The following is a 17,709-nucleotide window of genomic DNA, read 5'->3' as shown; positions in this document are numbered from 1 at the left end:
TTCTGTGTGTCTCTGTGTGTTTCTGTGTGTCTCTGTGTGTCTAGAATGTATTTCTTACACGTTAGTAGTAAAGATCCCATAGAGCAGGTCTAACTCTGGCAGGTAGAATGTTCCCTGTAGTTCATTATAGTTGAACGGTATCTCTCCCGGTCGAGAGCAGTTCAACCGAGCCTTCATGAACGTGGTCCAGGTGTCCTCCAATAGGAAGCGTCCTCCAATGTCGTTCTTACAGACCCGGGCAGCACGTGAGAACACGGTCCGACCACAGTCATGTTCCAACGCGTTCTCCCGAAAGAAGAAGTAGGTGAAGTTCCCGATGTCGTAGGAGGAGACAAAGTTAGGCTCTGTTGAAGGAGGAGACAAAGTTAGGCTCTGTTGAAGGAGGAGACAAAGTTAGGCTCTGTTGAAGGAGGAGACAAAGTTAGGCTCTGTTGAAGGAGGAGACAAAGTTAGGCTCTGTTGAAGGAGGAGACAAAGTTAGGCTCTGTTGAAGGAGGAGACAAAGTTAGGCTCTGTTGAAGGAGGAGACAAAGTTAGGCTCTGTTGAAGTAGGAGACAAAGTTAGGCTCTGTTGAAGTAGGAGACAAAGTTAGGCTCTGTTGAAGTAGGAGACAGAGTTAGGCTCTGTTGAAGTAGGAGACAAAGTTAGGCTCTGTTGAAGTAGGAGACAAAGTTAGGCTCTGTTGAAGTAGGAGACAAAGTTAGGCTCTGTTGAAGTAGGAGACAAAGTTAGGCTCTGTTGAAGTAGGAGACAAAGTTAGGCTCTGTTGAAGGAGGGGGAAGGGCAAGAGAGAAAACAGAGGAGTTTGAGAGAGAGCAATAGAGAGATAGCAAGAGAGAGAGAGAGCAATAGAGAGATAGCAAGAGAGAGAGATAGCAATAGAAAAGCCAGAGAGAGAGAGAGGGATACAAGAGAAACCGCCAGAGAGAGAGATATAACGCAAGAGAGAGAGATAGCAAGAGATAGCGAGAGAAAAATCCAGAGAGAGAGAGAGAGAGCGAGAGAGAGAGCAGAGCGCAAGAGAGAGAGAGAGAGAGAGAGAGAGAGAGAGAGAGAGAGAGAGAGAGAGAGAGAGAGAGAGAGAGAGAGAGAGAGAGAGAGAGAGAGAGAGAGAGAGAGAGAGAGAGAGAGAGAGAGAGAGAGAGAGAGAGAATACACTTGAACCCAATGCCCTTCATGGTTGTGAGGTCTGGGGGTCCGTTCACCAACCAAGAATGAACAAAATGGGGCAAACACCAGAACAATGTACAATGCAAAACACCAAATATCGCACGCAGAGCACAATTAGGCTGATACCCGCTAATTACCAAAATCCAGAAAATAGCTGATAAATTCAAAAAAAAGGAAGCGATTCCCAAACCTTCCAAAACAAAGCCATCACCTACAGAGAGATGAACCTGGACAAGAGTCCCCTAAGCAAGCTGTTCCTGGGGCTCTGTTCACAAACACAAACAGATCCCAATGAGCCCCAAGACAGCAACAAAATTAGACACAAACAAATCATGAGAAAATAAAAAGATAATTACTTAACAATTTGGAATGAATTTACAAAAAAACCCAGAGTAAACTAGAATGTTATTTGGTCCTAACAGATAATAAATAGTGGCAGAATACCTGACCACTGTGACTGACCCAAACTTAAGGAAAGCTTTGACTATGTACAGACTCAGTGAGCATAGACTTGCTGTTGAGAAAGGCCGCCATAGGCAGACATGGCTCTCAAGAGAAGACAGGCTATGTGCTCACTGCCCACAAAATGAGGTGGAAACTGAGCTGCACTTCCTAACCTCCTGCCCATTATATGACCATATTAGAGACACATATTTCCCTCAGGTTTCATAGACAAACCCAATTTTGAAAACAAACCCAGTTTTAAAAAACCACAGTGTGCCATCACAGCAGCAAGATGTGTGACCTGTTGCCTCAAGAAAAGGGCAACCAGTGAAGAACAAACACCATTGTAAATACAACCCATATGTATGCTTATTTATTTAGGGGGTCCATAGGATCTTGATGTAGAGCTGTGAGGTAAAGGTGATTAGGGGAAATAAATGATGACATTCTTATTAATGACTTTTGTGTTCCAATAGTGAAACCTATTATTCATCCGGGAAAGCCGACAGATTCACATGAGGAATCACCAAAGCAGTGGTGTAGTGCTGTAAATCTGCTGACCTCCCACATCCTCTCATTGCTGTGTGTTCATTTTTATGTGTGACATTATTGGACCTTAACCACATGCATTATCCTCCTTGACAGTGATTTAATCCACTTTTAAATTAAACATTATTTTTTTTGTTGCTCTTTCAAACGGTCTTCTCCTCCTCAGCTTTGCACAGCATCACTGGAGAAGAGAGAGAGAGAGTAAAATCCATGTACACAAACAACAAGTGTGCGGTTAAAATTGGCAAAAACACACACATTTCTTCACACAGGGTCGTGGGGTTAGACAGGGATGCAGCTTAAGCCCCACCCTCTTCAACATATATCAACGAACTGGCGCGGGCACTAGAAAAGTCTGCAGCACCCGGCCTCCCCTGCTAGAATCCGAAGTCAAATGTCTGCTGTTTGCTGATGATCTGGTGCTTCTGTCACCAACCAAGGAGGGCCTACAGCAGCACCTAGATCTTATGCACAGATTCTGTCAGACCTGGGCCCTGACAGTAAATCTCAGTAAGACCAAAATAATGGTGTTCCAAAAAGGTCGAGTCACCAGGACCACAAATACAAATTCCATCTCGACACTGTTGCCCTAGAGCACACAAAAACTATACATACCTTGGCCTAAACATCAGCGCCACAGGTAACTTCCACAAAGGTGTGAACGATCTGAGAGACAAGGCAAGAAGGGCATTCTATGCCATCAAAAGAAACATAAATTTCAACATACCAATTAGGATTTGGCTAAAAATACTTGAATCAGTCATAGAGCCCATTGCCCTTTATGGTTGTGAGGTCTGGGGTCCGCTCACCAACCAAGACTTCACAAAATGGGACAAACACCAAATTGAGACTCTGCACGCAGAATTCTGCAAAAATATCCTCCGTGTACAACGTAAAACACCAAATAATGCATGCAGAGCAGAATTAGGCCGATACCCACTAATTATCAAAATCCAGAAAAGAGCCATTAAATTCTACAACCACCTAAAAGGAAGCGATTCACAAACCTTCCATAACAAAGCCATCACAAACAGAGAGATGAACCTGGAGAAGAGTCCCCTAAGCAAACTGGTCCTGGGGCTCTGTTCACAAACACAAACACACCCTACAGAGCCCCAGGACAACAGCACAATTAGACCCAACCAAATCATGAGAAAACAAAAAGATAATTACTTAACACATTGGAAAGAATTAACAAAAAAACAGAGCAAACTAGAATGCTATTTGGCCCTACACAGAGAGTACACAGCGGCAGAATACCTGACCACTGTGACTGACCCAAAATTAAGGAAAGCTTTGACTATGTACAGACTCAGTGAGCATAGCCTTGCTATTGAGAAAGGCCGCCGTAGGCAGACATGGCTCTCAAGAGAAGACAGGCTATGTGCTCACTGCCCACAAAATGAGGTGGAAACTGAGCTGCACTTCCTAACCTCCTGCCCAATGTATGACCATATTAGAGACATATTTCCCCAGATCACACAGATCCACAAAGTTTCGAAAACATATCCAATTTTGAAAACTCCCATACCTACTGGGTGAAATTCCACAGTGTGCCATCACAGCAGCAAGATTTGTGACCTGTTGCCACGAGAAAAGGGCAACCAGTGAAGAACAAACACCATTGTAAATACAACCCATATTTATGCTTATTTATTTTATCTTGTGTCCTTTAATTATTTGTACATTGTGTATGTATATATATATATATATATATATATATATATATTATATATATATATATATATATATAATATGACATTTGTAATGTCTTTACTGTTTTGAAACTGTTGTATGTGTAATGTTTACTGTTAATTTTTGTTGTTTTTCACTTTATATATTCACTTTGTATGTTGTCTACCTCACTTGCTTTGGCAATGTTAACACATGTTTCCCATGCCAATAAAGCCCTTGAATTGAATTGAATTTATTGAGAGAGAGAGAGAGAGAGAGAGAGAGAGAGAGAGAGAGAGAGAGAGAGAAAAAAAATCTATTTGACATAAAATGAGTTGCTGAACCCTTTTCTCAAAGGTTGCTGCAACACGTGGAGCCTTTTTATATATATATTTATTTTTATGGTTGTATTTTATTGGTTTAAAGCGAATCAGATCCCTGGTTGACAAGAGATTGACTCTTTTAGAGTGAGAGAATGACTCTTTTAGAGGGAGAGAATGACTCTTTTAGAGTGAGAGAATGACTCTTTTAGAGTGAGAGAATGACTCTTTTAGAGTGAGAGAATGACTCTTTCAGAGGGAGAGAATGACTCTTTTAGAATGAGAGAATGACTCTTTCAGAGTGAGAGAATGACTCTTTCAGAGTGAGAGAATGACTCTTTTAGAGTGAGAGAATGACTCTTTTAGAGTGAGAGAATGACTCTTTTAGAGTGAGAGAATGACTCTTTCAGAGGGAGAGAATGACTCTTTTAGAATGAGAGAATGACTCTTAGAGTGCGAGAATGACTCTTTTAGAGTGAGAGAATGGCTCTTTTAGAGTGCGAGAATGTCTCTTTTAGAGTGAGAGAATGACTCTTTTAGAGTGAGAGAATGACTCTTTCAGAGGGAGAGAATGACTCTTTTAGAATGAGAGAATGACTCTTTTAGAGGGAGAGAATGACTATTTTAGAATGAGAGAATTACTCTTTTAGAGGGAGAGAATGACTCTTTTAGAGTGCGAGAATGACTCTTTTAGAGTGAGAGAATGACTCTTTTAGAATGCGAGAATGACTCTTTTAGAGTGAGAGAATGACTCGTGTAGAGTGCGAGAATGACTCTTTTAGAGTGAGAGAATGACTCTTTTAGAGTGAGAGAATGACTCTTTTAGAGGGAGAGAATGACTCTTTTAGAATGAGAGAATGACTCTTTTAGAGTGAGAGAATGATTCTTTTAGAGTGAGAGAATGACTCTTTTAGAGGGAGAGAATGACTCTTTTAGAATGAGAGAATGACTCTTTTAGAGTGAGAGAATGACTCTTTTAGAGGGAGAGAATGACTCTTTTAGAATGAGAGAATGACTCTTTTAGAGTGCGAGAATTACTCTTTTAGAGTGAGAGAATGACTCTTTTAGAGTGAGAGAATGACTCTTTTAGAGAGAGAGAATGACTCTTTTAGTGTGAGAGAATGACTCTTTTAGAGTGAGAGAATGACTCTTTTAGAGGGAGAGAATTACTCTTTTAGAATGAGAGAATGACTCTTTTAGAGTGCGAGAATGACTCTTTTAGAGTGAGAGAATGACTCTTTTAGAGGGAGAGAATGACTCTTTTAGAGTGTGAGAATGACTCTTTTAGAGTCAGAGAATGACTCTTTTAGAGGGAGAGAATGACTATTTTAGAATGAGAGAATTACTCTTTTAGAGGGAGAGAATGACTCTTTTAGAATGAGAGAATGACTCTTTTAGAGTGCGAGAATGACTCTTTTAGAGTGAGAGAATGACTCTTTTAGAATGCGAGAATGACTCTTTAAGAGTGAGAGAATGACTCTTTTAGAGTGAGAGAATGACTCTTTTAGAGGGAGAGAATGACTCTTTTAGAATGAGAGAATGACTCGTTTAGAGTGCGAGAATTACTCTTTTAGAGTGAGAGAATGACTCTTCTAGAGTGAGAGAATGACTCTTTTAGAGGGAGAGAATGACTCTTTTAGAATGAGAGAATGACTCTTTTAGAGTGAGAGAATGACTCTTTTAGAGGGAGAGAATGACTCTTTTAGAGTGAGAGAATGACTCTTTTAGAGGGAGAGAATGACTCTTTTAGAGTGAGAGAATGACTCTTTTAGAGGGAGAGAATGACTCTTTTAGAGTGAGAGAATGACTCTTTTAGAGGGAGAGAATGACTCTTTTAGAGTGAGAGAATGACTCTTTTAGAGGGAGAGAATGACTCTTTTAGAGGGAGAGAATGACTCTTTTAGAGGGAGAGAATGGCTCTTTTAGAGGGAGAGAATGACTCTTTTAGAGGGAGAGAATGACTCTTTTAGAGGGAGAGAATGAGTGACGCAGCGTATTCAATCAGCAGACTTGTTCCAGGGGGGGCTGTGCTTCTTGAACTGGAACACACTGAGCTCTTCAGGCCGCCAAGCTGATTTCATTGTTTTACTACCAGACGAAAATGTCACTTTGATGTCTTTCGACAAGGAAAGAGACAAACATGTCACTAAAGAACGAGAAAGATTGTGACATCATTTTTTGTTTTGTTTAAAGAAGTTAAAGACTTTGAGCCCTTGTTGTCTTGAAAGGAATGAAAACAAAACAAAGTGTGTTTATGGTCTTGTCATCAGTGAACTGTGTGACAGTGACAGACACCACAAGTTAACTCCTTCAACCCCTTTTCTACATCTCTATACTACTACTGCTTATCCCCCTACCCTTCACTTCCTCCCAGTACCCCGGCCTACCATTCAGCCATTTGGAGTTGTCCTAAGCATTGTATAATAACACCCCACAATCCCCTACTCCCCTTTCCTTTACCCAGTACCCGGCCTACCATTCAGCCATTTGGAGTTGTCCTAAGCATTGTATAATAACACCCCACAATCCCCTACTCCCCTTTCCTTTACCCAGTACCCGGCCTACCATTCAGCCATTTGGAGTTGTCCTAAGCATTGTATAATAACACCCCACAATCCCCTACTCCCCTTTCCTTTACCCAGTACCCCGGCCTACCATTCAGCCATTTGGAGTTGTACTGTGCGGTGCGTAGAGGAGGCAGCCCCCCCAGACTGCGGTAGATAGCTGGGTCTCTGCCAGAGAAGTCCATGGCGGTAGCAGCATACAGATCTCCACTGGACGTGATCAGAGCTGTGGAGTTATGGAGAGGGTTGTAGGGACAACGGGCCATCCCACTGATCTGGTCATGGATCTCTGTCAGGTTGGTCAGCTAGGGGGCGGGGAAGGATTCAGCCAGGAGGGAGAGGGACAGATGGGGGGGGGGCAGAGGTGGAGGAGATGAGGGGAAGCCCCAGGGGACAGAGGTGGAGGAGATGAGGTGGGGGAGAGGGGACAGAGGAAGTGATGGGGAGGGGACAGCAGGTGGAGGAGATGAGGGTGGGGAGAGGGGGACAGAGGTGGTGGAGATGAGGTGGGGGGAGAGGGGGACAGAGGTGGAGGGATGAGGTGGCGGGCCAGGGGGACAGAGGTCTGGATGAGGGTGGGGGAGAGGGGGACAGGTTGGTCAGGTGGGGGAGAGGGGGACAGAGGTGGAGGAGATGAGGTGGGGGGAGAGGGGGACAGAGGTGGAGGAGATGAGGGTGGGGAGAGGGGGACAGAGGTGGAGGAGATGAGGTGGGGGACAGGGGACAGAGGTGGAGGAGATGAGGGTGGGGGAGAGGGGGACAGAGGTGGAGGAGATGAGGTGGGGGAGAGGGGGACAGAGGTGGAGGAGATGAGGTGGGGGAGAGGGGGACAGAGGTGGAGGAGATGAGGTGGGGGGAGGGGGACAGAGGTGGAGGAGATGAGGTGGGGGGGACAGAGGTGGAGGAGATGAGGTGGGGGGAGAGGGGGACAGAGGTGGAGGAGATGAGGGTGGGGGAGAGGGGGACAGAGGTGGAGGAGATGAGGGTGGGGGAGAGGGGGACAGAGAGGTGGAGATGGGGTGGGGTCTCCATTACTGTCAGTTGCAGAAGAACGATCACACAATGAGACAAGGCTAAACATTGAACACTTGGGATGTTGCTTGGACGAGGGAGAACTTTGGGAGTTTGACTTGAATAACTGATCATTATAATACAGGTTCAAGGCAAAGCAATGTGAGCAGAGTGCTTGTGCTTATAAGTAGGAATTCTTCATCTCATTACATTCTTGTCATGGTTATCATCCACTCCATTCATGCTAATGCTAATCATTGCTTCCACCACACACACAGTCAATACACACATACACACACACCGCACCTCTTGTCTTGTACATTATCAGCCCACCATGCCCAAGAGGTAATTGACATTTGTACAGAGCTCAGATTAAAAAGAAGGATATGGAGTCCCATGAACTATAATGCCTGTGAAACTGCTTTTCTCCTCTAGGAAAAAAAATGTCACTTATCGTTACCGTAGGACCATCTTACCCAGCTCAAATAGGGGCGGCAGGTAGCCTAGTGGTTAGAGTGTAGGGACGGCAGGTAGCCTAGTGGTTAGAGTGTAGGGATGGCAGGTAGCCTAGTGGTTAGAGGGGGGAGGCAGGTAATCTAGTGGTTAGAGTGTAGGGACGGCAGGTAGCCTAGTGGTTAGAGTGTAGGGACGGCAGGTAGCCTAGTGGTTAGAGGGGGGAGGCAGGTAATCTAGTGGTTAGAGGGGAGGCAGGTAGCCTAGTGGTTAAAGGGGGGAGGCAGGTGGCCTAGTGGTTAGAGGGGAGGCAGGTAGCCTAGTGCTTAGAGGGGGAGGCAGGTAACCTAGTGGTTAGAGGGGAGGCAGGTAGTCTAGTGGTTAGAGGGGGGAGGCAGGTAACCTAGTGGTTAGAGGGGGGAGGCAGGTAGCCTAGTGGTTAGAGGGGAGGCAGGTAGTCTAGTGGTTAGAGGGGGAGGCAGGTAGCCTAGTGGTTAGGGGGAGGCAGGTAACCTAGTGGTTAGAGGGGGAGGCAGGTAACCTAGTGGTTAGAGGGGGGAGGCAGGTAGCCTAGTGGTTAGAGGGGGAGGCAGGTAGCCTAGTGGTTAGAGGGGGGAGGCAGGTAACCTAGTGGTTAGAGGGGGAGGCAGGTAGCCTAGTGGTAGAGGGGGAGGCAGGTAACCTAGTGGTTAGAGGGGAGGCAGGTAGCCTAGTGGTTAGGGGGAGGCAGGTAGCCTAGTGGTTAAAGGGGGAGGCAGGTAACCTAGTGGTTAGAGGGGGAGGCAGGTAACCTAGTGGTTAGAGGGGGAGGCAGGTAGCCTAGTGGTTAGAGGGGGAGGCAGGTAGCCTAGTGGTTAGAGGGGGAGGCAGGTAGCCTAGTGGTTAGAGGGGGAGGCAGGTAGTCTAGTGGTTAGAGGGGGAGGCAGGTAGCCTAGTGGTTAGAGGGGGAGGCAGGTAGCCCAGTGGTTAGAGGGGGGCAGGTAGCCTAGTGGTTAGAGAGGAGGCAGGTAGTCTAGTGGTTAGAGGGGGAGGCAGGTAGCCTAGTGGTTAGAGGGGGAGGCAGGTAGCCTAGTGGTTAGAGGGGAGGCAGGTAGCCTAGTGGTTAGAGGGGGAGGCAGGTAGCCTAGTGGTTAGAGGGAGGCAGGTAACCTAGTGGTTAGAGGGGGAGGCAGGTAACCAGTGGTTAGAGGGGGAGGCAGGTAGTCTAGTGGTTAGAGGGGAGGCAGGTAGCCTAGTGGTTAGAGGGGAAGGTAGCCTAGTGGTTAGGGGGAGGCAGGTAACCTAGTGGTTAGAGGGGGAGGCAGGTAGCCTAGTGGTTAGAGGGGGAGGCAGGTAGCCTAGTGGTTAGGGGAGGCAGGTAGCCTAGTGGTTAGAGGGGAGGCAGGTAACCTAGTGGTTAGAGGGGGAGGCAGGTAACCTAGTGGTTAGAGAGGGGAGGCAGGTAGCCTAGTGGTTAGAGGGGGAGGCAGGTAGCCTAGTGGTTAGAGGGGGGAGGCAGGTAGCCTAGTGGTTAGAGGGGGGAGGCAGGTAACCTAGTGGTTAGATGGGGAGGCAGGTAGCCTAGTGGTTAGGGGGGGGAGGCAGGTAACCTAGTGGTTAGAGGGGGAGGCAGGTAGCCTAGTGGTTAGGAGTGGGGGGAGGCAGGTAACCTAGTGGTTAGAGGGGGAGGCAGGTAACCTAGTGGGAGGGGGAGGCAGGTAACCTAGTGGTTAGAGGGGAGGCAGGTAGCCTAGTGGTTAGAGGGGGAGGCAGGTAACCTAGTGGTTAGAGGGGGAGGCAGGTAGCCTAGTGGTTAGAGGGGGAGGCAGGTAGCCTAGTGGTTAGAGGGGAGGCAGGTAACCTAGTGGTTAGAGGCTCCGGAGGCAGGTAGCCTAGTGGTTAGAGCGGGGAGGCAGGTAGCCTAGTGGTTAGAGGGGGAGGCAGGTAGCCTAGTGGTTAGAGCGGGGAGGCAGGTAGCCTAGTGGTTAGAGCGGGGAGGCAGGTAGCCTAGTGGTTAGAGGGGGAGGCAGGTAGCCTAGTGGTTAGAGCGGGGAGGCAGGTAGCCTAGTGGTTAGAGCGGGGAGGCAGGTAGCCTAGTGGTTAGAGCGGGGAGGCAGGTAGCCTAGTGGTTAGAGGGGGAGGCAGGTAACCTAGTGGTTAGAGGGGGAGGCAGGTAACCTAGTGGTTAGAGGGGGGAGGCAGGTAACCTAGTGGTTAGAGGGGGAGGCAGGTAGCCTAGTGGTTAGAGGGGGGAGGCAGGTAGCCTAGTGGTTAGAGGGGGAGGCAGGTAACCTAGTGGTTAGAGGGGGAGGCAGGTAACCTAGTGGTTAGAGGGGGAGGCAGGTAACCTAGTGGTTAGAGGGGGAGGCAGGTAACCTAGTGGTTAGAGAGGGAGGCAGGTAACCTAGTGGTTAGAGGGGGGAGGCAGGTAACCTAGTGGTTAGAGGGGGAGGCAGGTAGCCTAGTGGTTAGAGGGGGGAGGCAGGTAACCTAGTGGTTAGAGGTTTGGACTATTATCTGGAAGGTTGCAATATTGAATCCCAGAGCTGACAAGGTGAAACCTGTCGTTCTGCCCATGAACAATGCAGTTAACCCACTGTTCCTGGGCCGTCATTGAAAATAAGAATGTGTTCTTAACTGACTTGCCTAGTTCAATAAAGGTCAAATAAATCCTCCCTTTTGTTATCAGTTTTGGATACAAATCCAACCCCTGGAGAATTAGCCAGGGTAAGACAAAGGCAAAGTACACAGTTCCTTTACCCTATCCTAAACCACACACTAATTTGGGAAAAAGTCTGTCCTCTCTCCTCCAATCCTCTCCCCTCCAATCCTCGCTCCTCCAATCCTCTCTCCTCCAGTCCTCTATCTTCTAGTCCTCTCTCCTCCAGTCTTCTCCCTCATCCTCTCTCCTCCAGTCCTCTATCCTCTAGTCCTCTCTCCTCCAGTCCTCTCTCCTCCATCCTCTCTCCTTTGTGTCCCGGAAACCAATAACTGGTAGAGGAGAGTGTCAATTTGTTAGTAGGTGAAGTGTCCTTCCCTCCTTGTTAGCCACTTTTCATAGGATAGCGTATCCTACCTGAGTCCTTCATCAGGATAGTGTAAACCTGAGTCCTTCATCTGGATAGTGTATCTTACCTGAGTCCTTCATCAGGATAGCGTATCCTACCTGAGTCCTTCATCGGGATAGTGTATCCTACCTGAGTCCTTCATCGGGATATTGTAAACCTGAGTCCTTCATCAGGATAGTGTAAACCTGAGTCCTTCATCAGGATAGCATAAACCTGAGTCCTTCATAAGGACAGTGTAAACCTGAGTCCTTCGTCAGGATAGCGTATCCTACCTGAAGCCTTCATCAGGATAGCGTAAACCTGAGTCCTTCATCAGGATAGCATATCCTACCTGAGTCCTTCATCAGGGAGTGTAAACCTGAGTCCTTCATCAGGATAGTGTAAACCTGAGTCCTTCATCAGGATAGTGTAAACCTGAGTCCTTCATCAGGATAGTGTAAACCTGTGTCCTTCATCAGGATAGTGTAAACCTGAGTCCTTCATCAGGATAGTGTAAACATGAGTCCTTCATCAGGATAGTGTAAACCTGAGTCCTTCATCAGGATAGTGTAAACCTGAGTCCTTCATCAGGATAGTGTAAACCTGTGTCCTTCATCAGGATCGTGTAAACCTGAGTCCTTCATCAGGATAGCGTAAACCTGAGTCCTTCATCAGGATAGTGTAAACCTGAGTCCTTCATCAGGATAGTGTAAACCTGAGTCCTTCATCAGGATAGTGTAAACCTGAGTCCTTCATCAGGATAGTGTAAACCTGAGTCCTTCATCAGGATAGTGTAAACCTGAGTCCTTCATCAGGATAGTGTAAACCTGAGTCCTTCATCAGGATAGTGTAAACCTGAGTCCTTCATCAGGATAGTGTAAACCTGAGTCCTTCATCAGGATAGTGTAAACCTGAGTCCTTCATCAGGATAGTGTAAACCTGAGTCCTTCATCAGGATAGTGTAAACCTGAGTCCTTCATCAGGATAGTGTAAACCTGAGTCCTTCATCAGGATAGTGTAAACCTGAGTCCTTCATCAGGATAGTGTAAACCTGAGTCCTTCATCAGGATAGTGTAAACCTGAGTCCTTCATCAGGATAGTGTAAACCTGAGTCCTTCATCAGGATAGTGTAAACCTGTGTCCTTCTCAGGATAGTCCTTCATCAGGATAGTGTAAACCTGAGTCCTTCATCAGGATAGTGTAAACCTGAGTCCTTCATCAGGATAGTGTAAACCTGAGTCCTTCATCAGGATAGTGTAAACCTGAGTCCTTCATCAGGATAGTGTAAACCTGAGTCCTTCATCAGGATAGTGTAAACCTGAGTCCTTCATCAGGATAGTGTAAACCTGTGTCCTTCATCAGGATAGTGTAAACCTGAGTCCTTCATCAGGATAGTGTAAACCTGGTCCTTCATAGGATAGTGTAAACCTGAGTCCTTCATCAGGATAGTGTAAACCTGAGTCCTTCATCAGGATAGTGTAAACCTGAGTCCTTCATCAGGATAGTGTAAACCTGAGTCCTTCATGGAAGTAAACCTGAGTCCTTCATCAGGATGTAAACCAGTCCTTCAAGATAGTGTAAACCTGAGTCCTTCATCAGGATAGTGTAAACCTGAGTCCTTCATCAGGAAAAACCTAGTCCTTCATCAGGAATTGTCCTTTCAGGATATTTAGTCCTTTCAGTTTTATTCCTTCATCAGGATGAAAGTAAACCTGAGTCCTTCATCAGGAGTGAAACCAAGTCCTTCATCAGGATAGTGTAAACCTGAGTCCTTCATCAGGATAGTGTAAACCTGAGTCCTTCATCAGGATAGTGTAAACCTGAGTCCTTCATCAGGATAGTGTAAACCTGAGTCCTTCATCAGGATAGTGTAAACCTGTGTCCTTCATCAGGATAGTGTAAACCTGAGTCCTTCATCAGGATAGTGTAAACCTGAGTCCTTCATCAGGATAGTGTAAACCTGTGTCCTTCATCAGGATAGTGTAAACCTGAGTCCTTCATCAGGATAGTGTAAACCTGAGTCCTTCATCAGGATAGTGTAAACCTGAGTCCTTCATCAGGATAGTGTAAACCTGAGTCCATTGTGGAAGTTTAATATCTGCAACACCACCTTTGAAGCAGTTGTTGTTTTCTCAGAGGAGAAAAGAATGCAAAAAAATATCTACAATTGTTTTTATATTTATTTTGAGTTTTATTCCCTGTGAAAGTAATTTGCCTGATGACAAGCAAGTGGTGAAGGAGAGTCTCATTTCTGTCCACTTCCCATTTCCTCGCTTACCTTTGACATTTTTGAAAAAGGGACGTGACAGAGGACAGAGGAGAGAGGATGCAGGAGTTGAACAAATCTATTTGAGAAAAGGCTGAACAACAAAATATCTATCACCGGACCAATGCTAATAAAAAAACTCCACCTTCACCATAGTGCCGTATTTCCTATAGAGGTTCACACACTTGTAGTTTCCCCTAGAAGCTTTGGGTCATTATAATGACTTGTTATTCCTCCTGGTAGAGTTGGGTCATTATAATGACTTGTTATTCCTCCTGGTAGAGTTATGTCATAATGACTTGTTATTCCTCCTGGTAGAGTTGTGTCATAATGACTTGTTATTCCTCCTGGTAGAGTTGTGTCATAATGACTTGTTATTCCTCCTGGTAGAGTTGTGTCATAATGACTTGTTATTCCTCCTGGTAGAGTTGTGTCATAATGACTTGTTATTCCTCCTGGTAGAGTTGTGTCATAATGACTTGTTATTCCTCCTGGTAGAGTTGTGTCATAATGACTTGTTATTCCTCCTGGTAGAGTTGTGTCATAATGACTTGTTATTCCTGGTAGAGTTGTGTCATAATGACTTGTTATTCCTCCTGGTAGAGTTGTGTCATAATGACTTGTTATTCCTCCTGGTAGAGTTGTGTCATAATGACTTGTTATTCCTCCTGGTAGAGTTGTGTCATAATGACTTGTTATTCCTCCTGGTAGAGTTGTGTCATAATGACTTGTTATTCCTGGTAGAGTTGTGTCATAATGACTTGTTATTCCTCCTGGTAGAGTTGTGTCATAATGACTTGTTATTCCTGGTAGAGTTGTGTCATAATGACTTGTTATTCCTGGTAGAGTTGTGTCATAATGACTTGTTATTCCTCCTGGTAGAGTTGTGTCATAATGACTTGTTATTCCTCCTGGTAGAGTTGTGTCATAATGACTTGTTATTCCTCCTGGTAGAGTTGTGTCATAATGACTTGTTATTCCTCCTGGTAGAGTTGTGTCATAATGACTTGTTATTCCTCCTGGTAGAGTTGTGTCATAATGACTTGTTATTCCTCCTGGTAGAGTTGTGTCATAATGACTTGTTATTCCTCCTGGTAGAGTTGTGTCATAATGACTTGTTATTCCTCCTGGTAGAGTTGTGTCATAATGACTTGTTATTCCTCCTGGTAGAGTTGTGTCATAATGACTTGTTATTCCTGGTAGAGTTGTGTCATAATGACTTGTTATTCCTCCTGGTAGAGTTGTGTCATAATGACTTGTTATTCCTCCTGGTAGAGTTGTGTCATAATGACTTGTTATTCCTGGTAGAGTTGTGTCATAATGACTTGTTATTCCTCCTGGTAGAGTTGTGTCATAATGACTTGTTATTCCTCCTGGTAGAGTTGTGTCATAATGACTTGTTATTCCTCCTGGTAGAGTTGTGTCATAATGACTTGTTATTCCTCCTGGTAGAGTTGTGTCATAATGACTTGTTATTCCTCCTGGTAGAGTTGTGTCATAATGACTTGTTATTCCTCCTGGTAGAGTTGTGTCATAATGACTTGTTATTCCTCCTGGTAGAGTTGTGTCATAATGACTTGTTATTCCTCCTGGTAGAGTTGTGTCATAATGACTTGTTATTCCTCCTGGTAGAGTTGTGTCATAATGACTTGTTATTCCTCCTGGTAGAGTTGTGTCATAATGACTCTAGTGAAATCCATCTGTTGACCTGTGTCATAATGACTTATTAAACACTCTCTGGTGAGTTGTTCATAATGAATTCCTCCTGGTAGAGTGTGTTAAACCACATCACTGGTAGAATGATAAGCCCTGGGTAAAGTGTAATTAAACCACATGACTGGATGAATGAAATCCCTGGGTAAAGTGTACATAAACGACATCACTGGATGAATGAAATGCCCTCCTGGTAAAGTGTGTTAAACCACATCACTGGATGAATGAAAGCCCTGGGTAAAGTGTACTTAAACCACATCACTGGATGAATGAAATCCCTGGGTAAAGTGTACTTAAACCACATCACTGGATGAATGAAAGCCCTGGGTAAAGTGTAATTAAACCACATCACTGGATGAATGAAAGCCCTGGGTAAAGTGTAATTAAACCACATCACTGGATGAATGAAATCCCTGGGTAAAGTGTACTTAAACCACATCACTGGATGAATGAAAGCCCTGGGTAAAGTGTAATTAAACCACATCACTGGATGAATGAAAGCCCTGGGTAACTTGTTATGAAACTATATCACTGACTTAAGGAAAGCCTTTCCGTTTTCACAAGCAGCTCGATGTGAGACTCAGTGCTCAGACGTTTGGTTTGCCTGCCTTTGAAAGCGGGCCAAATCCAGCTCTCTGTGTTTAAAAATACTTAACAGCTCATCCTACACATGGCCCTGACACTTGTTCCCACTGAAAAGTCACACAGCATAACCTGAGGCAGCAGTTCTGAATACATTTAAGAGGTGGAACGTGTGCGGTGTTGATATGTCATTATAACACATGGTGGAACCGTGAAATCTCACAGTGAATAAAATATGCTTAGAGCAAGATTTTCACCTCCATTCCTATCAATCTAAGCTGAAGTCATGTTTTTTTCTGAGTGGATTTATATAAACCAACATTTTTTTGTTACAATTTATGGGTAGACACATACTGTTGTGTAAATAAATGTTTGTTTCGATGGAAACCCTTGGAAATCCAAATAAATTATAAATACTGAATTATAAATACTATATTCTCCAATTGGGGTTCCACAATATCTAACCATACAGAACATAAGCCTTGTTTGACAGACACACTAAAGCTTCTCTATAATGCTGGCTGTAGTTTCGGGTTAATCAACGAGAGATGGACTTTCTACTTCCTCTAGGGACGTGACACTTATTCAAACGGCATAACAGAACCGGTCACTTTGGATAGATTTATTACAGTGGGTCGACTTGGACCACTGTTGGTTCCGGCGACACAAACTACCTCCGCTCCGGGCCTCCGGCCTGACCCAGCTCAACCCAACAGAGTGTCTGTGTCTGTGCCGGACGTCTGAGATGAAAAGGGGGTATTGATGGAGCTCTTCCTGTGTGTTGAGGGAAGTGTTTGGGTCAAGCTGGACCTGGAAGATGGGTCTAATAGGAGTAGAGTGTAGATAGAGGCTGACCTGGAAGATGGGTCTAATAGGAGTAGAGTGTAGATAGAGGCTGACCTGGAAGATGGGTCTAATAGGAGTAGAGTGTAGATAGAGGCTGACATGGAAGACGGGTCTAATAGGAGTAGAGTGTAGATAGAGGCTGACCTGGAAGATGGGTCTAATAGGAGTAGAGTGTAGATAGAGGCTGACTCATAGTAAACCAATGGGAGGAAGGAGTTTGTGAGACACACACTCAGCGCTACTGACTGGGCTTTCAGTTCATCTCGCTTCCGCTCACTTTCTTCCTGGTCAGTTGCCATGTGACACTTCCTGGCAGCCGACTCGGACACGTCATCAGACACAGAGAGTGACAGGCTAGGAGGTGTTAGATGTCTGAGTCAATGATCCCTAGCTGTCTACAGGATAGATGAGGACATTGGGTCTGCAATAATAGGCTCTATGTCATCGTCACCACCATCATCATCATCGTCATGATCAATACCATGGATAGAGGATTGCATTCCCACTTTACTCACAATGGCAAATATAATCCTGACATTCGAGGCCATAAATATTGGTATGGTGTTAAAATGAATTAGAATATTGAATGAGGACATTTGAACAGTGACTACTTTATCAATGAACAGGATATTCATCCTACTTTATGACTTAGTGGAGACTAAATGTATATTGTTATCTCCTCGCTCCCTCTCCTCGCTTCCTCTCTCCTCTTCCCGCTCTCTCCCCAACCTCATTTAAATGCCAGTCAACTCAGGAAGTACACTACAATTCCAATTTCTCTTCAATGCTTTTCAATTAGGAACAATTTGAATTTCAAATGGAATTGACCCCAACCCTGCCAGTTCTGCAGTACTTATCTAGACCGACTCAGAGTGTGTTCTCCTATGACAGGGCTGATAAAATACCATCATAGTCGTTTCCTGACATTTATACTATCACTTATTTCAGCCGCAGTAAATAGTCATTATGAGACGACGACCTTTGCATTTGCTACTTTTGGAGAAAAATCTATATTTTTTACAAAGGTAAAACCACCCCCTCCAGCTACCCTCCACTATGCTACCACATAATATAACAAACAGGCCACACA

General features: G+C 45.1%; 1 protein-coding gene across 3 annotated transcripts in view; it reads right to left on the bottom strand.

The window, feature by feature from the left end:
- LOC118362108 (semaphorin-5A-like) overlaps positions 1–17,709 on the bottom strand; it is a 365,802-nt gene that overhangs the window by 167,194 nt on the left and 180,899 nt on the right. For all 3 annotated transcript variants that reach the window (XM_052500408.1, XM_052500392.1, XM_052500397.1), the window contains exons 7-8: positions 6,814–7,027; positions 59–344 (exon numbers count right to left, since the gene is read on the bottom strand). In XM_052500408.1, the coding sequence (XP_052356368.1) occupies positions 59–344; positions 6,814–7,027 (500 nt within the window). The remainder of the gene's footprint in view (positions 1–58; positions 345–6,813; positions 7,028–17,709) is intronic.

The sequence above is a fragment of the Oncorhynchus keta genome, chromosome 4 (genome assembly GCF_023373465.1).
Source record: "Oncorhynchus keta strain PuntledgeMale-10-30-2019 chromosome 4, Oket_V2, whole genome shotgun sequence".
In the NCBI taxonomy this organism is placed as follows: Eukaryota; Metazoa; Chordata; class Actinopteri; order Salmoniformes; family Salmonidae; genus Oncorhynchus; species Oncorhynchus keta.
The sequence above is the reverse complement of the archived record's forward strand: the minus strand, read 5'-3'. Positions and strand labels throughout refer to the sequence as shown.